General features: G+C 36.9%; 1 protein-coding gene across 8 annotated transcripts in view; it reads right to left on the reverse strand.

The window, feature by feature from the left end:
- Nucleotides 1-26,537, reverse strand: part of DICER1 (dicer 1, ribonuclease III) — a 73,999-nt gene that overhangs the window by 32,217 nt on the left and 15,245 nt on the right. For 4 of the 8 annotated variants that reach the window (XM_075426346.1, XM_075426347.1, XM_075426343.1 and 1 more), the window contains exons 2-15: nucleotides 22,976-23,041; nucleotides 21,957-22,057; nucleotides 15,006-15,198; nucleotides 13,962-14,124; nucleotides 13,394-13,524; nucleotides 12,125-12,259; nucleotides 11,154-11,314; nucleotides 9,902-10,070; nucleotides 7,345-7,817; nucleotides 3,615-3,747; nucleotides 2,440-2,682; nucleotides 2,187-2,341; nucleotides 650-782; nucleotides 83-158 (exon numbers count right to left, since the gene is read on the reverse strand). In XM_075426346.1, the coding sequence (XP_075282461.1) occupies nucleotides 83-158; nucleotides 650-782; nucleotides 2,187-2,341; nucleotides 2,440-2,682; nucleotides 3,615-3,747; nucleotides 7,345-7,817; nucleotides 9,902-10,070; nucleotides 11,154-11,314; nucleotides 12,125-12,259; nucleotides 13,394-13,524; nucleotides 13,962-14,124; nucleotides 15,006-15,149 (2,116 nt within the window). In that variant the 5' untranslated portion in view covers nucleotides 15,150-15,198; nucleotides 21,957-22,057; nucleotides 22,976-23,041. Of the gene's footprint in view, nucleotides 1-82; nucleotides 159-649; nucleotides 783-2,186; nucleotides 2,342-2,439; nucleotides 2,683-3,614; nucleotides 3,748-7,340; nucleotides 7,818-9,901; nucleotides 10,071-11,153; nucleotides 11,315-12,124; nucleotides 12,260-13,393; nucleotides 13,525-13,961; nucleotides 14,125-15,005; nucleotides 15,199-16,967; nucleotides 17,106-21,956; nucleotides 22,058-22,975; nucleotides 23,042-26,537 lie in introns of those variants that run through there. The other 4 variants (XM_075426348.1, XM_075426349.1, XM_075426350.1 and 1 more) reach the window with 4 other exon arrangements.

The raw sequence follows: 26,537 nt of genomic DNA on the forward strand, positions 1-26,537 counted from the left end.
TATGCATAACACCTGTACCATGTTCAATTTGTCAATTACAAAATCTTCTTTAACAAAGAGGTGTTGCTTTTCCAGTTCTTACCAATTTTGTGCAGTTTTTCACAGCAAATAAGAGCTACAACTCTCTCAGCCAGTCTTGCACAACTCATTGGAGGACCCTAGAAATAATTAAATATTTCTTGAAGACTTTGGTTGATTAGCACTTTACTTATTACACATGCTTAATTAGCTTTAACACAAGCATATTAGGTACGCAAAACTTTTTAAAAAAATACATTGATGACAGTTTTGTGAAGATATTCAGGCTTACGTTGTTTTTCCACAGAAGCCAAATTTACAAAATTACAAGAACTCAACATACTACTGATCAAAATCAATAAAGGATGTTTACCTACAACTGATACACAAATGTGTGAAAAAACAAGGCACTAGGAAGCATATCTAAATATTTTTGCCTTTGGAATAAACAGTAACTGCTGGAAAACAGTTTATAACAGAAACAAACAGTGATCTGAAACACAGTTACAGAGCGCAATATAGGAAAAGTGACTTTCATTAACAACAATGAAACTAATTCTAGAAATGGCACAGACACATCTACACTAACATATCCACTTATTTCTGTGCTTTTCCTTCCCCAAATACCTACAACAATTGAAGCTCGAAGAGGTGAGTTGATTGGCAGGTAGAGAGTAGAGTAAAACGTATGATCAGGTAGTTCTCGGGTTTTACACTTGGGAGCTAGGTGTGTAAATGGATCACTTGGTAATCTAGCGCAGTACCTAAGTTGACAAAACATTTTATAAATCATCAAAACCTGCAAATTTAAACCTAAACACATTTCAGTAGAATCTTTCCTTACTGGTGTAAACACTACAGAAGACAATTTCATGCCATACTGAGCACTGCAAGGGTACACTGCTGACTCATATCCAACTAACTGCCAAGCAGAAGACCTCCAAGCCCTTTACTACAAAGTTGGTCTCCAGCAAGGTGGTTCCAAGGTTGTAATGATGCACAGGACTACTCCATCTCAGGTACCAGAGTTTGCATTTGTCTCTGTTTAATCTCCTGAGTTTATTGTCGTCCAATTCTTCCTTTTGTCGTGGTTCCCCTCTGAATGGTAGCCTTACCTCCATTGCACTCACTTCCCCCTCTCCCAGCTTGATGTCAAATGCAAATATGCTGATGATAAACTGTATTGGACTTCCTAATGACCCATGAGTAATGCCAAATATAACCAGCTGCCAGCTAGTCTTTAAACCGTCTACCATTACACCCTTTGAATCTGACTGCTTTGCCAGGTTTTATTTACCAGACAGTCCACTGAAATGGTCTGCACCTCAAGAATTTGGCTACGAAGCTACTATGGCAATTGCACCAAAAGCTTTACTTAAGTAAATGACATTTACTGCTTTTCCCCTGTTCATAAAGTCAATCACTTCACCACACAGGAGACAACAAGGCTGATCAGGCAAAACTGTCCCTCAATAAAACTCTGTTGGCTGCTGCCAATCCCGCTTTTCTTTATGTGCCTGGAAACAGCTTCCATGAGGACTTAGTCAATTATATTCCTTACGACTAAGGTTAAAATGACCGTTCTATAGCTCCCTGGATCCACTTCCTTGTCGTTTCCGAAGTTTCCTAATGTTTACCTTTTCCTGTCACTGAGGACCTCTTCTAATCGCCACGGCCTTACAAGGATGATATTTTGCTAGCTCCCTTGGAAGCACACTGTCCGGTCTTGTGGACTTGTATTGTGCTCAGCTTACTATAGTTTTGTTTTTAAACACGACAACGGATTGTTATTACAAACATGAATATCAGAACTGGAAGATTTTACTACAGTTTTAACAAGCCACTTTTATTTTCTAAAGCTAGCTTGCCAAGAGGAAAAAATAAAATCTTGCTATCATTTTGAAACTGAATGCTTCAGGGTAGCTTTTAATTAAACAGGAATCAATATCACTAAATTTATTATGAGAGCTAGAACCTCTGTAGGATAAAGAGACAAAAAGCAAATTATCCCTTCAAACTGCTGTCACCACTTTCTTTATGAGAGAAGATGCTGTCAAGATTCCTAAGAGGAAATGTGTACAATGTCTCGGCCTATGCTTCCATGTCATGAGACAGATGAAGAAACGTTTTATTCAAAGACAGAAAGTAAAAATGAATATGCCTCTTACCTATTTATGTGTCCAATAGCAGTGTTAATAGTAACTCTTGGACTGTTCTCATCAGGCCTCAACACATAGGGTGGAAATACATCATCATCATCATCAATGGGTTCAGTTTCAGTTTCATTGGTATCAACAGATTTTGAGCATTTGTTTCTGAGAATCTTAACATTTCAAGAACACAACATGATGAGAGATTTTTCCCTTAAAAAAATACTATGATAAATTTAACTAAACCAGGCACGTTCCTTTGACGTCATACCTTCTCAATTGCTTTGTATGTCTTAAGATCTTCTTCAAAGCTTTTGATTTTGTCTGTATCTGCTAACATTATGTAATTGGAAATTGGTGCTCTAGCTCTTCCTTTTGACTGCACATAGGAACGGTATTCTGTGGGCAAATCAAAACGCACCACCAAGTTGCATTTTGGTATGTCAACTCCCTCTTCTACAATGCTAGTAGCAATAAGTAGGTTGGTTTCATGTGCTCGAAATTTTCTAAGAACCTGCAAAAGTAATGAAGACAAATCTGAGAGATCAGTCCAAGATCTGCTTCTATCATCAGATTCATCAAAAGCCAACAAAAACAAGGAGAGTAGATCAGACATTCCAAAAACTTGTGTAAATATGCAGATACGAAACTATCACAAAAATTCTTTTCAGAAAAACAGCGAGACTATTTATGAGAACAGGCAGGTTTCTAGGAATCAAATCTGGTATGTGGAATTGCGTCAGTCCAAGAAGCTACTACAGCCACTAGTAACAGAGAGGAGCCCACCTATTTATTTACAATTTTTCAGCTGTAGTATAAAATAAATAAATAAATCACTGCTTTCAGGACAGCATCTTTTCCAACCATTTCTGAGGCTGAAACATCACCGGGGGGTGGGGCACACTCTAAACCTGGTATTTCTGATACTTATACTATTCACTAAACAATAATAAGGAGAGGTGGGGGGGTGGGAGAGGGGTGGACAACCAGCCAGGGGTGAGAGATAAATGCATTTGCTTTCAAAATACTTTACATGTTTTAATTGAGGTCAAAATTACGGGGTTTTATATTTGTACCATTTAATTATTTAGCAAATTCACTTTAAGCAAAGATAAATATTAAAAACAGATAAACTGCTGAAAATGCCATGAACCTGGAGTTTCATTACAGACACAAAGATGATTTTACATGAAGTTTTAATTTATGTTTGTGTACTGTGACACAGCAATGTCTTCAAATGTTATTTTTTTAATGAACATCTGTATCTCCAGTAAGTATGCATATTTGTTAAATCAAGGGTATTCACTGAACTTCCAGTGACTGTGCCACAAACTCCGTCTGTCGACTTGTCCTGTTTTTAAAGACACACGCACACAAAAAAAGAAAAAGAAAAAAACAAAAGGTTCTGAAGGTACTGCTAGTTTCAGTTATTTTTCTTGAAGTTACCTCTTCCTGTTTTCTGAATTCTACTTCCATCTGCTTGTTGCGAGGCTGGTTCTTGCCAATGCCATGTCCAGTTATAAAATTGCTACTGATGTAAGCCAGTTCTGGATCTTGCTTGCCAGCTTCTTTTATCAACCTAAAAATATTACATGTGTTTTTAGAAATCACACAACCCAGAAAATGGAACACAATCTTTTGTTTGCAAGACCTACATTAAAACAAAAGATGGAAGTACACAGCATGAATGTGCATGCATCACACCACTTCAGACCCATCACGGTGAAACCAGATAGTTTTGAACCCATCTATTACTCTAAGGCTCCCTGTTGTTAAGGCACCCTACTCACAACCACTTTAGTTCATCTCATTTTCCATAAATTATGACTGATTTTAACAGAAAGACCTGTAACTGTTCCCTCGACAAAGTATGTTTCCTCAATATAAGGTGTTAATTTTTAGGTTGAAACATCAATTGTTATTCTTCCTCATGTTAAAATATTTATCCTGTTCCGGTATATTAATGATAAAATGTTAACATCTTTTTCTAAAAAGCGATGCTGAGACTACTCAGTGAGCTGTTTACTACTTTTGAAATCAACCCAAATGTGTCTAAAATCGGAGGATTTAACCCAACTCTTTAAAAGGAACACTGAACAGAGAGGTGTAGCATCCTTAGTTGATCCGTTTTCAGCATGGACAGAACCTGGGATTTCTCAACCTTAACAGGTTTTCGAGCAGCAGAGCCAATAAAAATCAAGGGATCATACATAAAACATGACATCCCTTGCATGTCTCACTATAGCCATCCCAGCACCACTTTGCTCATAGCACACCCATCATGTCCATTACCAGGCGCTCCTCATATCCAAAGGACAGTCTGCCTCTGTATACCTCCAATAGTAATTCAAACCTTTCCCAGTTACATCTCTAGCAGTTCTGCCTCACATATAAGAAGATGCGTGCTGTGCCAGTCCCCAGCTACGTGCCTACCACCTGCCCAGCAAGCTGCTGCCAAACCAGATGGAAAACGGCAAAGTTCTCCCTGCCCTTTCTACCCCTGGAAAACTACTGAAGTCTGTTCCCTTTACCTGGTCGCTGTTTTAAACAAGATTTATGGGAACATTAGACACCTTGAAGACTTCCTTCCTTTGCAATCTGTTAAAAGTAGAATGGACAGGGAGTACAGGCAAAAGAATGGAGAAATGGCAAACAGTTTGCTATCCTTACGCAAACAGACTAGAAAGATCCTCCTGTACTAAAATGCCCATGATTTATTAAGTTCAAGGCTAAACAGATATACGTTTCTGTATGCTGTCTAAGCTCGAGACACATACCAAGAAAGTATGGGTTAATAACTGAACAAAACCCAATTTTTTTAATATTTCTTTTTCCACATGGCATCTCTGTCAAGTCATATAGCTTCAGTTTGAGTACCTACTAAGCACCTCAAACATCCTTACCGCATCTCACTTATTACAGAAATGGACAATTAAAAACATCTGAATAAACATTTCACTGTGCATATCTTTGGTAAGCTCTTGAGAAACATTCAAGACTTCAATCTCGTGATTAAAAAAAGTATTATTAGTGGTAGGTAACAGGTGTTGTTTTTCAAAAAACTTCTGCTTTCAGACCTCTCTAAGGGAGTTCAGAGGCATCATAATGAAGCTACAAGGAAACTGGGTTTTAGAAAATGTTTTCTCTTCTGAAAAGGAGCTTACAGGCACCAGAACTCAACTGTATACACTAAATAAAACAGTAAATGAGCCACTTCATCAGCTGTGTGTAATCAAAGGCTAAGTTGAGTTTTTTGGGGTTTTATGTTTTTTCTAATTTGTAGTATTTACAGTATGTGCAGTGGCTGTTGCTAAAGATCTCTAAAGAAAGAGATTAGCTCTAATTACTGCTTCAGAGAAAATTCCTACCCATTTCTCCCAGAAAGTACAACACATGCCATGAATTATGCCCTTCCTCAGTCATCATGGACTACATAAAACGAGATTCTAGTCTCTAAATACCACCATTATAAATATATTTTAAGAAAAATCATACTTCTGCTTTAACTTAGTTCTGCATAATGAACCATACTGGATTACTGGAAGCTCGAGTGGTTTTGGTATGTTAAATCAAACACTCATGGCTTTCTCATTCAGGAGACATTCTTTCCACCTGTATATACAGCGTAAGTATAGCTGCAATGAGCAGAGGCCTTTGAATTAAATCCACTCAGCTGAAGTGAGCCTACAGTGAGGTTCTCCACTGAAGACTTTCAGTCTTCATTCCAACAGCTCAGGTCTGCTGATCATCCAGGTATTTTGAGACCAGGTGTGTTACATGAGGTAAAGGAGCATTTTGACAATCTACTAGCTAGTTTTCAGAAGCGGATAAAGTGTTACATATAGTTTTATTTTTCGCTGCAAATAAACTGTACTGAAGTTGCCTAAAGTTTAAAAATGGCAGACTTTGGTTACCTATTTGATATAGACGTCATACTCTGTCAGGTTCAACAGCAGTTAGCATATAGTATAGTGCATAAATCAGTCTACAAGAACGCACATTGGAAAAAGTATAATTTAACTCACATTCGTAACTTAACAGAGAAGAAAATAATTCACAATTCTATTCACTCCCTGTAGGATAACGAAATACTTATTTCAGCTCAGCAAAAATTTACCAGAACCTGTTATTTCTCCAGGGGTTAACAGAACATGTTCGTTTCACTGAATGGCTTAGTTTGCCTCATATTACAAATTCACATAAACATATTTAAAAATGCAAAAAAAAAGGCAAAGAAAAAAAGATGAAGTTCACAAAAAATACATAGGCAAGTCTCCAGATCAAAGATTATATTATGCACTCAAACTACTGACTCAGGCAAAGAGGTAACAACAGAAGGGTCAGATTCAGAGGTATCCAAAATACAATAAACAAATTGCACAGGACATTTAGCACACTATCAAAAAACCCTATCAAAACCCCCAAATCAAGGTAGCTGAATAAATCAGATGTCATCCATGGTTTGGGGCAAACAGCATTTAATAATTAAGTGTTATACATAACTAACATGGATCACATTCAGGAATAAGAACTGATATGGAGCTAGAGTATTGCAAAGTGTATCTTGGCAAATATTCCAGGGTTCATATTTTTCTTGGTGGAGCTTGTAAGAAAGTGCTTAGTGTTTGACTGAATAGGTGTTTTATAAACACCAACTGTTAAAGTAGTACTGGTAAATCTTAAGAGATATTTGTGCAAGGGCAAATTTGATTTTCTGTAGACTTGGATCATATAATAATGTGATTTAGTAAGTTAATGGTAAACTTCCAGCAGTCTTGCACTCAGTAGGTTAGAGAAGTTTCCAGCATCCCTTGCAAATATAAAGACTGATTAAGACATATCAGTATATGGCTATTTTGTAGGTTAAGTATGGTGTTTCACATTTTGCCTTCTAAATGAATTAAATTACATACTCGGGTCCAAAACCAGCCCTTGAGTAAAATTTTCAAAGACATATGCTCTTCCCATCCACCCCATATACACATAGCCTGAAATTCTTTTTTCTTTTTTTTGGTTATTCTTTACATAGATCCAGTATGATCTCCTAAACCAACTTTAAAATTGAGTTCTGAAAACACAAGACAATCCCTACATATTCATGATATTAATATCCATGTGCTGGCAGCTGAGTCTGCCTTTTTTTAAAAGATTCTGTTTTTAAAATAAAAAGCTTTACCTATTTAGAACAACTGCTGTGTATCTTCTTTCCACAAAAATAATTCCACATAAAATATTAGTAAAGGGAGATGGGAAATTAGTCTCTGGCTTCTCTTTCTCCTCAATTTCTTCATCCTCATCATCATCTTCAGAATCACTCCAAGATACGTAATTATCCTGATTCCTATTGTTATACCATTCAACACTTTCAAACTGCTGCCGCTCATACGGTTTATATTTGTGCAAGATTTCAAGCAGCTTTATTACTTTTGGGGTTACAAATTTCAGGTCAAGTGAGGCAGGCGAGAAGTGCTCTTCACAGAGTGCATGTATTTTCCTTAGGAAAGTGTCTGTAAACAATAAAAATTTCCTGTGCAGCTCCTCTTGTTCGTGTTTGATATACTTCTGTAGCTCTCTCACCATCATCCCAGCTACCTTATCTGCACACCAGGGTCCCAGAACAACCAACACAGCTCGACAGTCTGACAATATCTACAACAAAGGAATTCAGATATCAGTTCAGCGTACATTCATTAACTGTTCATTAAATACTGGGATCTTGTTTCTCATATAGCACAATTTCTTTAAGGACTATGACAATTGTTCTATTATAAAAATATTTAGAAGTCTGCTTTTGTTATTTAGATGACCTTCAGAACTCTGGTGTTTCTAATGAAGCAAGATCCCCCCCCCCCCTCCCCCAAATGACTACAACTAAACTTTGAATTTTGTACATTTCTGAATCTCACAAGTTTAAAGAATATTTTACAATTTTGTGGAATTTGGTTTGAAATTTATCTTAAGATAAATGTGCTAAAAAGAAGAATACTTCTTGAGGCAGCTAGATAACAAAGCAGAAATTATTACAGAACTGGCAAAATAAACACTTTACCAGGCATTCTTTTCTTTCTTTGTTATGGATATTTGCCATGGTTTCAAAAGTATCTAACCAGAAAGTTGTAGAGCGGCCTTAGGATAATCTTAGCAAGTCTAGCTTCTCAAATCAAAACGCTAAGGGTTTGTATGTGTGGGTGGAACAGGAAAAACAGACAGAACTATACCCTGTTCAGAGAGCACAGCACAGACACTTGAGTACCATCAATGTCTTATCTGATGGCAAGTTGTTTCCTCCTGAAGAGTCAAGTGGTCAAACACTAAACTAGGAATCCAGAAATGGGGTTCATTGATAATACTATTAAAAAGACTCAAGATTCGGATGTACTAGTACAACAGAAGAACTACAACAGATTCAGCATGATACAGTTTTCAGTTGCTGCTTTAACTTCTCCTCCTTCATCCCTTCTGGGAGGAACTAAAGAACAGATTATCCTCTCCACACTGTTCTCCCTGAAGTTTGTTATCTATAAGCCTTAATTAAGGGCAAAATTTATCTAAACAATTGTAACTGCACATAGGGGCTTGATGCTCTCCAGTGCCAAGACAAAAGGCACCTCAGGCTGAAAAGTGATTTCTTTCTCTTAATAAGGGTGCCTCCATCTTCTTGGAGAGCTACTGGTTCAGAAAACAAGCACAGAGGATTACATGCATTAGAAGCCTAGCAGTTAATCCACCCTTCTGGACTATGCAAATCCTGGGGATTGCCCCCAGCTGCCATAATTCCCTATATGTTTTAGCCTATTACATTTTAAGTTTAGCACAAAAGTAACCAGGACTTCTCTCCCCACGCAGCTGTGATAGGCTGCCTTATGTACCATCCTTCCCTCTGGCCCATATAATCTTTTTCTCGACAGCGTCAGAGTGCTGGGTTCCTAAGAATGCTAAAGGAAACTGGAATACTTTGGGCTGAAGAAAGAAATACATTCTCCAGCTTCCTCATGGACTATTATAGAAATGTGACTCGCTACTGACTACTTGTTAAACAAAGACTTACATACCTACATAGTCATACCTCAGGAGGTAATTCCAAACCACAAAAGCCCAAGAGGGAAAAAAAGCCACCTGGGCCCGATGTGTGACAAGTCCCTGATCAACACACCATGCCTTCTGGACTCTAGTCTGCCATCTCACATGATAACACAGGGACAAACACATAGAAAGCTCGGGCAAGCCCGAGGTTCCAATTCCATTCCAACAAGGTGTGGCACTAGTCCAACAATATTCCAAGATAAACTGTAGAAATTGTAGCTCTGTGGCTGGATTTTTTTGCCTGAATTCTTACTTTATCATCTTTTAATACACAGTTTTTCCAAATACTTCATGAGGCATTATTTCCTCTTCTGTACTGAATTATTCAGAGGTCATGGGAGATCACAAAGATGTCAAATTCTTGACTTCAGAACTACTGACCCACAACATCAGGGTGCAGAATTATTTTACTGCCTTAAGCAAAATTGAATCTTAAACTAGATGAAGTTCTAATCAATGTTTGACATTAAAGCCACACTCGTTATGAAAAGATCTGCACTGTTATAGTGAGTACTAAAATCTGAAGTCTTTTTGCTCATCAGTCTAGGATGGTTATCGTAGAAAGTTTCAGTAATGTAATAGACAGGGCAAACAAAAACAATAGTAAGATATTGATTCTCCAGGTTTTTCATATAGCTTGATGTCCTTACCTGCTTAGAAATTAAGGTACAATCTCTCTCTTTTGAATGTACAGATATGTTGCAGTCATTTAGAAAAGCAAGTGCTTCATCCAATTCCTTTAATAATCTTCCATACAACCCACTTTTGTCAGTATATGGTCCACAGTCTACAACAATCTCACACGGCTGAGAAGTATATCTTAATTGAGGGCAAAGATCAAGTTAAACACAGCTTCTGAAAGTCAGAGCTATTTCAGCCTGTTAAGGTTATACAGCAAATAACAGCAACATGAAGTGTATTCAAGTACATTTCCTTCCCCACCATGAATTAATGATAAATAGTTACACATTAAATAAAGTAAAACACACTCCACAATCCCAAAAACTTCATTCTAAAATACTGTTCTTTCTAATACACTCCCTAAAAATGAAAACACATGTTCTAGAACATCAAGTAACAGTCTTTTGCTTTGTCTGAAATTCAGTTCATACCACACAGTACAGCTGGTGCAAGAAAACATGCTACATTTGAATCACTTCACATTAATTTTCCTCTACAACAAATCATCATTCACAGGATTCTACACTCTGTAAGAACATAGTGGAAAACACCCACTCGATCTGCTACTTCAATATTGTTTTTACTGCTTCCTCACATCTCCTGCTGTCTTTCATCAGCCTTTAAACTCAGGTTAGTCATCTGAATTAAAAAAAGGAAAATATTCTTAAAGCCAGAAAAGTTCAATGACATCTTCTACTGTGATGTTGCAACATTTTTCTGAATCAAATAGCAACACTATGGCATACACTGAACATAAACCAACTACTCTCCAAACATTAGACAGTGCATTTTACAAGTTCAGAAGTGTGTTGTGTAACGTTGATTTTTTAGGTTGGTGGCGTGCTCAGTTTTTTGGTTTACTGGGGTTTGGGGGGGGATGGTTAGTTGTTTTGTTGGGTCTTTTTTGGTTTTTTTTTGTATTTAACAAATGCAGAAAATCTCTGAATATCAAGCCCTATCAGCATTTAACCTAACTTCAAGAGACTATGTACTTCTAGAGGAGATGAGAAGATGTACACCAGTGCATACTCTAGAGATGATGTACACTAGTTACTCAAACAGCCATTTCACATTCTCTCCCCACCCCAAACAGAAGTAATAGCATCACATACACACAAAATGTTCTAAAATTTAAAAAGAGGAAATATTTCTACTGGTTTATTCCTCTACCCAAAATGAAAGCACAGACATCAATTTAACAGCCATAATTCTACAATATACCTGTCTAAGACCACCAAATCAGTTGCAGTTTCAGCATTGCTCTTTAAAATTTTCTCCAGTTTCTGTATCTTTTCCTCTAACTCAGCAGGATCACATTTCCCATTTAAAATGGAAGCTGTTAATCCCAAGATTCGAGGACATGATGGATAATCCTCACAGATCTGTGAAGTAAACCAGTATGAAATACCTTAGGATGGTTATCCTGCCAATCTATCATCAAGCTAGCAGACTGCAAACTTAGACGCTTACTTGGAAACCAGCATTTCAATAGGAGGTTTGGAAAAGGAACCAACCATTGAATGAATATTTTTTTATTATATTGACTGGAAGCTAAACTAGAAACTGAATAACATTTAACAGCATTCATCTTTAAAGGTAAATACTTACAATGTGGAAAAACAAAGAAATAAACAGCACTGCACAGAATATCCTTGCCACATTTACAACACACATATCATAGAAGACTTCTACACCATGTTAAAACTAAAGCTCTGGTTAAACTTGACAGGAGATTTGAAAAGACATCTATTATACAGGTTTCTTGTTTTGTATAAGCCAAATACCACATGCAGCCAAGATTATTCTCAAACAGCCCTACAAACATCTTTAGAAATCAGTTTTTTAAGAAATAATAAAAACTGATTAGTGTGTCCCATTCACAGTCAAATATATTACTATGAATTTACAATATTCCCCTACTTCCATAAGTTTAGCTTCTCTTCTGTTAGTGCCAGATTTTTCTTTAATACTCACTGTAAAATACAGTATATACACTATTTTTCTATCTCCTAGTATCACTGAAGTCTTAATTCATTACAGTAATTTCACAGTCCTACAACATGCTAAAATATGGTTCCACCAATATTTTTCCTTGGTAGCAAAAGCTGCCTTAAATAGTTCCCGCTTCTCCAGCCCTCACGCCTGACTCCTCCTCAACCGAGTATTAAAACATTCACACAACAGAAACCCACCTTCATAATTTCACGGTATGGGTGATCCTGGATTGCAAGATGGCACTCATCAAATACCAGAAGATTAATATTTGACAGGGATAAATATTCATTTCTCAAAACAGTCAAAGCAACATGACATGTCATAACCAGAACCTAGATTGAAAGGAAAAAAAAAAGCATCGATGTAAGAAAAATGCAGGCTGTCATAGGTCAAGGTGAAGCAGGAAAGTCTTCTGTAGGTTTTGCTAGACAGTATTAGCGAATATTGACTCCTATTCATCTATATACACCAGGTAAGGGGAAAAGAGAATAAAAGATTCTCCACTTGAGAAAGTAATGTCTGAGGGTTTTATACATACCTCCAGTCACATGCCTAGAAAAAAAAACCAGATACAACAAACAGACAGTATCAACACCAGCCAGACTACACAGAACAAATGTTACTAAATCGATAACAAGTTAGTGTCCCTTGTGTGTCCCATCATCATGTCTCTGGCAAGAAAGATAATTCTTCATAAACTCATAACCACCTGCAATTGTAACAAAAGCAGGATGTTATCACAATTCTTCTTACAGGAAAACTAATTTCTTGTACATTCTCACAAACAGAAAGTTGAGTTTCTTGATAAAATTATGCACTTTTTTTAGGCTAACTTCGAACTCCACTAAGTACAGTAACACTTTCACTTGTCAGAGTTCTTCAGACATACTTCATAGGCCACTGCTACACGCTGGAGAGAAAAACCCAGAAATTACAAATATTTGCATTACTGCAAGAAATGGTCAGCACGGGAAAAAGAGTATAATAGAACGGGTCCAAGAACCACCAAGGAAGATGTTACCATTAAAGCTAATGATTTTCCATCTAAAAACAGAACTATACAGAAATCATGTACCCAAAAGGGCAGAAATAAAGTGCATGCCAAAGAGAATGTGCCGCATCCCCACAGAACATTATATTTTACCACCTTTTTTATTTAAAGTATTTAAACATCTTTTAATGGCATTTAAAGTAAACTACGCACAATCAAAATTTCTTCTGCAATCCTCATCAGCATGAACCACCACTCAGGGAGACTGAAAACAAAGGATTAAAAGGACAGCTTTTTAAAACCTGAGAAGCCCCATACATGTTTTGACTCGAAATTAATATACATATAATGCCAATATGCTGAATTTCGGTTAGAAAAACAAGTTAATGTGTAAATGGAAGAAATCATCACTTCTGACGAAGCCTAACTTACTGTAGACTCTGCTTATATTTATAGTTTATACTTAATACATTACCTGATGCTTAGAGAATTCCTGACTCCACTTCTCTTTTGTCCACGATTCAGTTATCTCTAAACTTGAATACTCTCCCACTTTAAGATCTGAGTGTGTCCTGACAGCTGACACTTGTTGAGCAACTTGATTTGCTTAAGGAACAATACAAAAAAATCTCATTCACATAAAGGTCTTTTCACACATTAGTTTTCAAGATGCATGTCATATTACCTAGCACGTTGTTTCATGTCATGATCTTTAGCTTAGACTGACGTTAAATCAGGTGTACATGGCAACTAACTCCAGGTAAAAATCACAGCAAGGAAACAGACTGGTAACCAAACTGCACTCCAGATTCAATGTCTTAATTTTAAACCAGGAAATAGAAGATGTCATAAACAGGTTGTATTAAACGGATTAAAAGCAAAAGATGAATGGTATCACATTCTTTAATCAGTTTAGCATCCTTGCTGTTGAAGGCTTTATGCAGAAGTTTTTCCCAACTTTGCTTTCACACAACTTCTGTTAAGGAATATTCCATGGACACATTAGCAGCATGTTTAGGAACTTCGTATACTTTTCCTCTCACCTGAGTTGACCAAGAACACAGTTCTTTTTCCATTTTTGTTGAAATCTCCCCTGATCTGATAGGACAGCTCTTTAGTGAGTAGTACTGCAATAAAAGTCTTCCCTGAGCCAGTGTTTAAGCAGACTATTGTATTATGATCCAAAGCTGCTTCAAGCAGTTCAACCTAGGTTTAAAAAGCAATAATGTCTTTTCTTGCAGCAATACAATCAAAAAGCTGACAAAAAAAAACCAACACAAGAGGTAAATAAACTACAGACAAGTCAGCAGTATCTCTAGAGATCTTTCCAGTGCCATAGAACACATCTTCTTCACAACAGCATATTGACAGTCTTTCAAAAAATAGCAATACATATTACATACAGTCTATCTTCCAAATCTAAAATCCTTTAGTATCACAATTTGTTGCTATTTTAAGTAGCCTTCTAACTATATCTTTTTAATAGATGATACGTTGCATGAAGAAGCTAGAGCTCAACTCAGCCAAATAAGAAAGTATATTAGCTCAAGCTGATGCAAGCTTTTCAGCAATACTAACCAAATGCTAGATTTCAGGCTAAGAGAACTGAAATTCTAGAACTCAGAAATAGGTTTCCTTAACAAAATGAAAATCTGAGTGCCCTGATGGGGTTTCTGACCTTACTGAGCTGCTTTGACCAACACGTGAATCAAAGATCACAATTTACCGTGTAGAAGACAGAAGGTCAGAAGGGGAAGGAGACACGATTGTATGCATACAATCAAGACACATAGCGTAACGTTTACTGTATTTGTCCCTAACAGCATTTTGCAGATAACAGCAAGAGAATACTAGGCTTAAAAGCTGATCTGCTCGTTAGAGCAAACTGAGAAGAGGGAATGAGGGATATTACAAATGTAGAACACAGCCAAGCCAAAGAAAAAGAGACACCAACAGGTGGAGCTGTGAGAGAGACATGCCTGCACTGTGTGCAACACTGCACATTCTCCAGCTGCTCTGGTTCTTTAAGTTAATGGATTTAATTGTACTTTTTGCTGACATTACTGTATTAGTATTATCCCTAGTACCTGATATTTTCTTGGCGTGTAAATGTTATCATGAATTGCTTCTTGTTGCCACGGTAGTCCAAAAAATGGACCCATTGGGGAGGAAGCAGGGGTCATGAGCTGCAGTCCCGCCATGCTGAGGGATTGCAAAGCAGGGCTTTTCATTCATTCATCCAGTGTTTCTTTCATTGCATTTTTGCTCCAGCACAGCCTACTATGAGAAGAAAAATAAACAGTATTAGTTAGATATAGTCACAATTTAAAGCAAGAAAAGAAAATTTATTCTTAGAAAAGGACATTACTTAATTTTACTTTCACTAAATGCTAAATCTCATACTATTTTCAGCAGAAAATGTTAATTTTAAATTTACAGACACTTGTCCACTTTTTAGAATGTGTGTTTATCAAAGTATCAAAGAAATTTAAAAGGAGATGTACTTTACGAGGCAAAGTTCATTCTCGGCATTTGGATTTACGCACGTACATTTCAGAACTAAATTCCGTTTATGTTCTGACAGAATCCCATTTAAAATATCCTTAAAAACAAGTTTTAAAATATAAAGGTCTTTTAGCTGTACTTCAAGAAAGAAAAAGAATTATTTTCTAGAGCACAGGCATAAGTATCACATTTTCCACTTTTCTCTCCAACCAGAAAGTCCCTACAACCAGTTAAAGCTTTACATACACAAGTGCAACAGGAACTTTATTCTAATCAGCGGGAAAAGAATAGGAACCAGACAAGAACCTCAGTATTTTCAAATCAACAGATTCTGATAAGATTATCTGTTTAAGGAACCTGCAGAAGTATTATAAATAATTGCTGATGACTCCGATAAGGACTAATGGAGAAAGGGACCCTTATCAGGTTAACCAACAATTTCCAGAAAGATATTCTAACTGATAAACAAATAAACCATTCACAACCTGATGACAATTATGCATTGGAAAACACTTTCCTACTGAGGCTATGAAGTCCTCGTCACTGGGGGTTTTTAAAAATGTTTGCTGTCAGGAATGATCCAAGTAAAAAAAAAAAAGAAATTAAGGCCTGACAATACAGAAAATATTGCTGAAATAGAATACAAACTAACCGCATCAAATCCAAGAAATTTTGAATACACTCCCTTCAAACCAGATACACGCCCTATTCAACAAAACAGTCAGTTAGTTTTCCTCGAAATTCCTAGATGCTCTGTATTCATTCTAGCATCAATCTCAAAATGAGAAATGCATAAATTTGACTATGCCTTCAAATTTAATCATTCATTTGAAATATATGAGGAAAAGCTAATAATCATCCTATTGCACAGAAATGTCCATCCTTTTGTATATAACAGGGAAGTTGGTTAAGATTTGCAAATATGCAGTAAGGAAGAAAAAACGGAGAAAAGTACGATATGGTATCGGATAGAAAAATATTAACCAGTAACGGTTACGAGAAATAACTGCTTTGAGATTACAAATCAAGAAGTACAATTTATAAAAAAAGTATTCATTTATTTTTGTACCAAGATGAAATTTTATTTTATTTAACATAGTCTTCCACTAATAAAACATTGTAGCTCTTTGTTGTATACTCACATTTTTAGGTTAAATATTACAATTTGGGCCATGTCTAAACACTGATTTGTATTCTAACTTAATTAATATTAAATAACTATGTGAAGCTCTGACAAAAGAGATCAAAGCAATTCTCTCCAGTTTTCCATCTCAGGTATATGTTGTAAAATAAAGAGAAGGCACTACATTGAATTCCATGATCACTCCTCTTGCAGATTCACGCAGAGTAATACCACTTTATAGAAAGTAGTCAGAGATAAAGCTTTGTCTCAATTTTTTCCAAAGGGATATGCAGAGTCCTGAAGGACAGTGTGGTTAATTGAAGTAACATTGTTCTGTTCCGTTATAAAGAACTATTTCTATTTTGAAGATAAACATTCAGTAGTCAATGCTACTTAGTGAAAGAGGGTAAACATAACTTACTGGTCTTCGGCTCAGCAACCAATGTACTTCCCCCTCCATCAAAAATAGTATTTATTTACTAAGAGAACTGTGTTGATATTGCTGGAATCTTGTGAAATATTTTAATTTGAGCTTCACAGAAACTGTCAGGGTAAGAAGCTTCCACAAGGAAAAGATGTATTCACAGGTTTGACACAGCAAGAAAAAAAAAAAAAAAAGGAATGAATGTACATTTTCACAGGACATTCTAAAGAATGCTCTTGACATTTTATCTGATTTTTTTTTTCCAGTTGCTTTTGAATCAGTCTCCAAACTCCTGCAAATCTTTACTTTTCAGTCCTGTAACCTAAGATACTGTTTCTGTCAGAGTCTTTCAGATTATCTAAACAGATAAAACGGATCAGTACGATATTGCCTCATTTAGCTGCAAACAGAAAACAACACATAGTCTACACACATCATAAAATCAGTAATATATTGTTATTCATTTCAGTTATAATACAAGAAGACTCCTGTAGATTTCTGGATTGTTTTTATACGTTTCAAACCATGCATACAAGCACATGCAGGATCTGTTCTAACAATTCACCTAGTAATTTTATACAGCATTCAAATCTGGCACAACTAAAAGATGTTTTGATTCCATCCCTCTTTGGAACTAGTGTCTTCATGGCTGTTCCTCCACTGGGACTCCACAGTTCTGGGTCATGGGAGATGACCAGCAGGAAAGATGTGCACGTGCTATACAGCTGCACGTAGCAATGATCATCCTTGACATTTTGATCTGCTGGCCACTCGCACATCAAATGTACTGATGTTAATCGGCATGTGACTTATGAAATTAAATCAGTTACATGGCAAAGAGAGTAGCACGATACACTGTCTTCCCCAGCCACTGATAGAAAGCATCTGGGCACTGCGAACCTAAGTGAAACTTCTGTATGAACTGACAGCTTAGGTGTGTAAGAGCGGGGGAGAAGGGAGAAAACACAAGGAAAAGTGTGTTGACACCCCCCCCCCCAAGCTTATAGGTGAAGCTCCCCTCTAATATATCTAGCTTCTCTTTTTATATTACAACGAGTATCATGATAGTTTGTAACTATCAACATACAAAATATTAACATACAAAAAAATCCTTTGAATAACACAAAAGTACTTATCATGACTAATTTGCTGAAATAGTCTCAGGCATGTTTCTCTACTTACATATAGCAACTCATGTGGAAACATAATTAGCGTTCACTTTGTTTAAAATGAGACCTGGTCATGGCCATCATAATTGCTCAAGGCTATAAGGGACCAGGGAAAAAAAAAAACTCCAAACTTTTTGCATAGTAAAAGCTAAAGCCGATTCCCCAATCATTCTTGTATCTAAGCCCAGTCACTTCAGTTTTATAAATCACTTCAGATCAGCAGTGCCTCCTCTTTGTTTGTTTACTATTACACCTACTTCATGTTTCTTTTCCAAATCATAAATACAACTTTAGGAACATACAAAATAGCTACATTGTATCACCAGGAGGAAATCAAGGAAAGAAAAAACAACCTTACTTGAGAAGGCTGCTAACAAAAAACCAAGCATAGGATCGAATAATCGCAAATAACCATATCTCCTTTGCTACACACTTCACGACAGTGATACTAGGTTAGCTACCCCACTGCAAGCAGCAAGGGGTTTTAGACTTATGTATGGTTTCAGCTTGATCTGGAAGAGCTGTGAAACAACATACACTCTAAACTACAACTTTGGTTTCTGTGTATCTTCATAAAAGACCTGCCCTTTAGTACAATCACCTCATCAAGATCAAAAAGCATGCTCAGAAAAACACTTTGAAGTGCAAAGGAAGAAGCACATGCACAGTTGTAACTTGAAAAATAAGCACAAGGAAAACAACATTGCCTGCCACTGTTAACAACACCATTATTACCCTGCAATCTAACAAAAAAAAAAAATAAAGATTTTTAGCTACGATAAAGTGCAAAATTAATTAGCCAAAGAACAGAGTTAAGTTCACATAAGGCAGAACACACTTGGAAAAGTTTAAATTCCCTCCCACTGTACGCTAACTCAGGTAGAAAGAAAAAGATCTCCTCCCTAAACCACAGATTTGCTGTGCTAAAGTTTCCTAGTCCTGGCCTTTATTTGTATTACTTGTATTGGAAATACATAAGATCTGACAAGATCTGTGTCAATGTTATTACAGAGAGTAAGCCAGAATAATGAAGTAATTGTATCACTCTAAGTCTCTATTTCAATAGCAAGGGAAAATACCAAGTTCTTCAATAAAAGAAAAGCCATACAGGACCATCTACACATAAAGAAAAAAAAAAAGTCTACTCGAAGAACGGTTTTAAATTGAAAACCTCTGAGATGCAAGTACATGTGTTCAGAATTTGTGGACAGAAGTCAACTGAACCTCACTATCTGAAGTTAGCTAACAGGGAAGCAGAAAAACCCAAACTAGTTCTGCTCAGCCACTGTGAGCAACAAAGATGTCTGCTAAGATGGCCCATCTTTATCAACTGCGTTATTTTGAAAATTGATAGAACAAGAAACTGTAAGAATTTGCTGCAGCTGAATTTGGAAGGAGAAACACAGGAAACAAGTCCTGCTTCCTGTGGCTTTAGACTAGGTGACAGAAGCTGGACAAAGCAGCACAGCGCCCAAGCTTATCTGTTCCACCAAAATAATACCGCAGAGCTGAACTAATCCCTTGTTCTACCATTTAAAAAACTTAATTTCAGAAGGGCACAAGGTTGAGAATGAACAGCCAGCAACACTTACTAGCAGTTTCTTCCAGTCTACAGTAATTCTGGAACTGTTGTGTAGGTTTTTCAGTCATGGGACTACACTAAAGTCAAAGTAGTCCCTTGGCGCACAAAAAAACTTCAACGAAACACTAAAGAATACAACCCTAACCAAGTAGGGCACTCACCTGGAATAAAACTTCCTAAATCTAGTCCTGCTCCAAGGACTGTTTAAAACATTCAAAGAATGATGCTCTGAAGTAAACAGAGAAGAGACCAGAGCCCTGGGGACACACCTTTCAGGTTTTTAACACCATTTGCGTGCGTAGTATGTGTTCTATTCATATCAAGTTAAGGCAAAACTACAACTATCTCCTATTAACAACAAAAATTTATTACTGCCATATGCATTGTATTTAATCTGCTTTCTTCATCAAGATTGATTTGTAAAATTGTACCCAATATAATACTTGTGATACAAAAAATATTTCTAATGCTGTAGGTCTTAATCTTTGTCCACGAATGTCTAATTTATTCTCTAAAAACATGCTCAGCATCAGCCAAAAAAAAAAAAGTTAGCCTTAAGGGGTGGGGAAAAAAAAATCCACTTAAAGTAAATAAATCGTAATGTATACAAAAAACATGAACAGAATCTTGCTGTCTAAATATTCTCTTACATGAACACCTGAACAGTCTGAATATCACTTTCTTTACAGTAAGTTTTATGTCCGAATGCTACATGAAACATTAACTTGCTGAAAGATCTAACACTGAAAATTCTTACTTGGGTAATGGAGGAACAAATAAAAAGAAAACCATAAAATATTACAAATATAAAATACAGAGTAGAAAATAAATGTAAATGTTCATTTTCAAAATGTAAAATACTCACTGAGGATGTTCTATACCAACTACTGCAGACGTCTGCAATAAAGTGACTTCTACTTACCTACATCATCTGCTTTCTAAACCTGCTTTTAAAACTGTACTTTTTAAAAGGATTTTACTTTTATTGTAATAGTCCAAAAACATTACCAAAGTGTATTTTGTGAATATTACTCCTGTAACTACAGTTCTCTCAGAGAACTTAAAAAAACCAAAACAAACACACCCATTTTTTATTTGGGAAAAAAAAAGCCCCAAACTCAAACATCTCAGAAACAAGTGAAAGTTTTATTTTAATGGGAAAAGGCTTTTTCCCCCCTTCATTTAGCAGCTGATACCAAAACCATGGTTATGCTGCTGCTGTACATTACTCTAAAGCAAAAAGACTATACCACTATGTATCAGTGTAACATACATGGGGTGTAGGGCATTCACCAGTGTAGAAATAAAATGTAAAAACAAAAATCAGTTTTCTAGCATATCTATAGTGACATCAGTACATGAGGCACTCAGAATAAAAGTTTAGAAAGGGGATGTGTTTCCTTTAACAAATACAGACACATAGGCAGATTCTGGAACAAACTATTTGATTTTTTAAAATGATGCGTAGAAGGCCCTGTGCAACAGTCCTAAATATGCAGTTGCTTGATCAGCAGTACAAAACTGGTGCTATGCAGATTCCTCTTCTTTTACCTCCTTGACACAGAGGACAAAAGATAAAACATGAAGTGTATGGCACCAAAGATGCAAGGCAAGGTGAGGAGCAATGAAACTGGATACATTTCCATCTTCCTTGTGTTATCAAACTACGTATCAATTTTTCTTCTACACAGCTTTAATCAGATAGCCTCTTTTCCTGTTTTCGCTGAATTCATAATTCAAACTGAAGTATACTATTGAAACTAAGGCCTTAACGAGTTACCTGTCATTTACTTTCCCAACCATTTACTTTGTATCTCCTATCTGGAACAACACATAAATTCAATTCTAATGGCCACCCTTTGTATCTCCCCTCTTCCCCCCCTTTTTTTTTTAGTTGATTGTATTTCACCAACTCAACCACATTTGAATATAAAATCCACCAAAAAAATCCACCTCCCCATTTAAAAAAATGAATACCTTTCTAATCATATTCAGCTTGACAAGAAATATCAAAGCATGTGTTTTATCTATGCCACTGCTGTATCTAACCATCTATGGACAAAATAAAGTAGCTCCTTTCATTATTCTTCCCAAAGAAATTCAGAATACATTTCTGTAACCTCACACACGGAAATTACTTTAAGGTCCTGAAGAAGCTTTAAACGTAAAATAGGAGAATACAGTGCAATGATACATAAAAACCTGCTTCTCCCATACTACAAAGCACAGTCTTACCGTTTTAATTTCCGCAGTCTCTGTGTTTATGATTCCCAAACTGCATTTTGACATCATGATATCAGCTTGTAGATTAATTGCATAATTTGCAAGCTTCAACTCTTAAAAAAAACAGCAACAAAATCTATGAACTATAAAACTGGTTTGAAAAGGGAACTACAATAGCATGGTTAATTGTGGCAATTCAGCTGCTTATAAACATTTTGAATGTGTCAACCCTACACTATAACTTGATGACAGAAAATGAACTATTGAAGTCCATCCCGAACATGAATTAGTTTCGTTTAGTAATAGAAATAAAAATTTAGAAGAGTGATTTAAAAGCTACTTTTTGGTAGTTTAAATGTGCAAGTAAAGTATACTTCCCTAATTCTATTTACAGGTTACTACGATTAATATTAATAACTGGCTCATCTGAGAAATACAGCAGTAGTACGCTCTACATAACTTTTACTATGTTCTGTATAATTGTACTGCTCTTTCATGCACATGTATTTTAATTTCACTTCAGTTAAATGTTAAAAAAAAATCAGAATTCAAACTTCTTTAAAGTATTTCAATTTGAAGCCACATTTAATACAGTAAATTCATGAAAAAGCAACTACCATTTCTTCCCTAAGTACATTAGCACATCTGTTTTTTAATAATAAAAATATTGTGCAATTAAGATGGTGATCTGCATAAAAATACATTTAGCTATACAAGTAAAATCAGGAAAGACAAAGCATTTCATAGATATATTAGCCATTCTATAAAACTACAACTTAAAACAAAAATACTGTATCTAAGCAGGTCTACAATGTTCTCAACGCTCCAAAACAAAAAATTTACATGATCTATTCCCCTAAAGTATGAGTTTTCCCAGACCTAAGAAGAGAGATTCTGAAGTCAGATTTTTTTAAATCAATACTGAAAACTTAAATGCAAAATGGATCTTGCTGAACATTTCTACTCCAATCCATTCCATAAAGTTAACAAGAAGGACACTCCCAAGATTACTTCAGTATGTTCATTTTTACCTCAAATGCTGATGCTGAGCTTTTCCAGAGTCTCCAAGCCTGTAATTTTGTTTCACCCTAGGTAACCTAAAAGGCAATATAAAAAGAGAGCACTTAAACATGAACTGCCATAAAAATCAATTGTGCCATGTGGTAGTCTGCTTTCTTGCATTTTAATATTTAGCTCTGTAGCAACAGCACATGGTCCTTCAAAATCTAATTATCACATGTCCTTTTTTGGCTAGGGATACAGACAGTCAGTGTCTGAAAGATCAGCTTCAGAGTGCTCAGGAGATATTTGCATATTTTGTTTTATCTGCTAAAGTAATTGTGAGCTGAGTCCAACTACATTTACAGTTTTCCTCCCCTGTGCTCCCTCCACGTTTCACCTAACACAGTAATGAAATCTTGAAGAAATTTATCATTCAACACATTTTAAAAAAATCTCAAAGAATGTATGCGTTTTGAGAAAACAAACTGAACAAGCAGCTACTGTTTTATTTTACAACAGGCATATGCAGGGAGGGTAGCACAGAAAATCCGCTAAGTACTGCATTCAAGTACAAAACAGACCTACAAAAATTTTATTCCCAGGGCTACTTTTTCAATTTGTGTTTGCACCATACACACAGCTTTTTTCTTCTGCACAAAATACCGCAAATTGCTGCTAAGACGCAGTGACTAGAACTGAAATTTATTGTTATACGCAGGTTATTCATTTATTCACCACCTCTAAAACATGAACCAGAATACATATTCTACTGAGCCTGAAAACAGCCTGACATAAAACTGTCACGTCTCTAGTAAAAATAGAGAAATATACTCCACTTTGTGTTTGCAAGATCAGCAGAAAGGAACAAGATAGCATTTAGTTACCCCACTATGTAACAAACATGAACAGAAAGCATAAAGAGTTCAACTCTGTTGGTAGAGCTAACACCATATACGGCTTCACATAGCAAATTTACTTTATTCCCTAACTGTAGACGGCAAACAAAAAGCATACAGGGCAGCAGGTAAGATCTGGGAGAACCAAAGTATGTAATTCTCCACCGACCCCGACGGTTCCCTTTGGCACATCAAAGCCCTAAACAGACGACGGCAGCTTTAATCGGCTGGCAGACATGAGTTACAGTAGGGCCCTTCTAGCGCCGAAGCCAACACGGAACCAGCCAGGCCACATTCCCGGCACGCAGCCAGGTTCCAGCACAAAACCGCGAGCTCACACCCCGCTAGCACCTAAACAGCGCCGGTGCAACACCCGGCAAATGCCTGCTGCGGGGACGGCCGCACCGCGCTGCCCCCGGCCCAGGGCACTGGCGGATCGCAGCCGCACCGGGCAGCGGGCAGTGCCCGGGGTCACCGCAGCCAGCAGCGCGGCCAGCCCCGCCGGCGCTTCACTGCGGTGACACGGGAGGCCGAACGGACCAGATGGTTTTTACCACATTAAAAAAAAAAGGCAAGCCAAAGGGACAAAACCGGAAAATTAGTGACATGGCTAAAAATTAGACTTCTAGAATGTTTTTGAAGAGTAACATCACCATTAAGAAAATAAAAAAGGTTTCTACTAAGAGCTCAACATTTACATATTTTATCTAAAGGTAGAAGGTGAGAGCTCTAAGATAACTAGCCACTGGCGGTATCTAACTACACTCACCACAGATACATCAAATACTCAGAATCATGACGGTTAGAAAAGACCTCTAAGATCAGCAAGTCCAACCATCAACCCAACACTACCATGTCTGCTAAACCATGTCCCGAAGTGCCACATTTACATGTTTTTTTGAACACCTCCAGGGATGGGGACTCCACCACTTCCCTGGGCAGCCTGTTCCAATGCCTGAACACTCTGTCAGTAAAGAAATTTTTCTTAATATCCAATCTAAACCTCCCCTGACACAACTCAAGGCCATTGCCTCTCGTCCTATTGCTAGTTACTTGGGAGAAGAGACCAAGACCTGCCTCACTACAACCTCCTTTCGGGTAGCTGTAGAGAGCAATAAGATCCCCTCTCAGCCTCCTCTTCTCCAGACTGAACAGCCCCAGCTCCCTCAGCTGCTCCTTGTAACACTTGTTCTCCAGACCCCTCACCAGCCTCGTTGCTCTTCTCTGGACATGCAGCAACATTAAAAAAAAAAAAAAAAAAAAAAATCAATTCCTATAAAGACATTGAGAGAAGCATCCAAGAAAGTGACACACCAGTCACTTCTGCAAATCTCCAGTGCTCCAGCCATCTGTAAGCGACCATTAGCTACTGCTCCAAACCTCAGCCAAGATCTTCAACTACCTCGGCTATTTGCTACTTAAACATTTGTTGATACAAAACCCGAGAATCCAAATATATCAGAGAGTATACAGAAGAATATATCATCAGGTTATATTTCCTGGTTTTGTAATTCAGTATTTGAAAATAATCTTGTTAATGTGATACCTCATTCTTTCTATTAAAAAAGGTTGTCAGAAGAAGGAGGACTGAAATTTTAGAAGTAAAAGACCTACTGGCACACTACAGGCAATCTGAACACTACAGACTGAATCTGAAACAGGCTATCAACATCCTTGCTCTTCAACATCATCTACAGTTTGAAACTGAACAACTATTCACTCCATCCCAACAGTGTTAATACTTAATTAAACCATTATTCAAACAGTTAACAACTTGAAAATGAAGTTCTTATCTTGCAGGAAGATCTACGCAATTGGACTCTTAAGCTCACAATAGAGCTATGATGAAGTGAATTATCTTCATGCAAATACAAATGAATTCCACCGTGAATCAAAGTCCTGCAGCATCAGAGGGGTAAGGTAAAAACTACCGTTATGACTGGAAGGAAAAAGTCTGTCTGGGCTGGCATCCTGTCTCTCTATAATTACAGCCGGTCACAGACGCTTGGCAGGGGATGGTGGTGACTTATAACATCCTTCTCTTCCATGTGTTATTCCAGCAACCTTATATTTCAAATATTTCTCTTTGGTTTATTACGGTACAAACAATAAAGTTAGTCAGAAACCACAGTACAAAATCCCTAGACTTACACTAGACACAAGGAAGAAATTTTTTACCATGAGGGTGGTGAAGGACTGGCACAGGTTGCCCAGAGAGGTGGCAGATGACCCATCCCTGCAAACATTCAAGGCCAGGTTGGACGGGGCGCTGAGCAACCTGATCTGGTTGAAGATGTCCCTTCTCATTGCAGGGGGGGTTGGTCTAGAGAACCCTTACAGGTCCCTTCCAGCCTAAACTATTCTATGATTCTATTAACTCCAAACCAGAATACTCTTAGCATCCAGAATGTCAGGGAAAAAAAAAAATTACACTCAGGACACATCTCCCTGAATAAAAAAATCTGTGCTATATGAACACTCTGAAACACATTTACTAGATAAAATAGAATCCAGAATTAAATTATTCCACATAATATTTAATTCCATTATTTTCAAGCTGCTGCTTGACAACCCACAGAATAACCACAGCTAAATTTATATATCCTAATTTCTGTATATTTTATTATATCAATATCACAAGAAGGGATAAGTGACCATAGCTGTGAATTTATCATTTGGTCCTTTACATGGTTAC

This window comes from Opisthocomus hoazin, chromosome 7 (genome assembly GCF_030867145.1).
Source record: "Opisthocomus hoazin isolate bOpiHoa1 chromosome 7, bOpiHoa1.hap1, whole genome shotgun sequence".
In the NCBI taxonomy this organism is placed as follows: Eukaryota; Metazoa; Chordata; class Aves; order Opisthocomiformes; family Opisthocomidae; genus Opisthocomus; species Opisthocomus hoazin.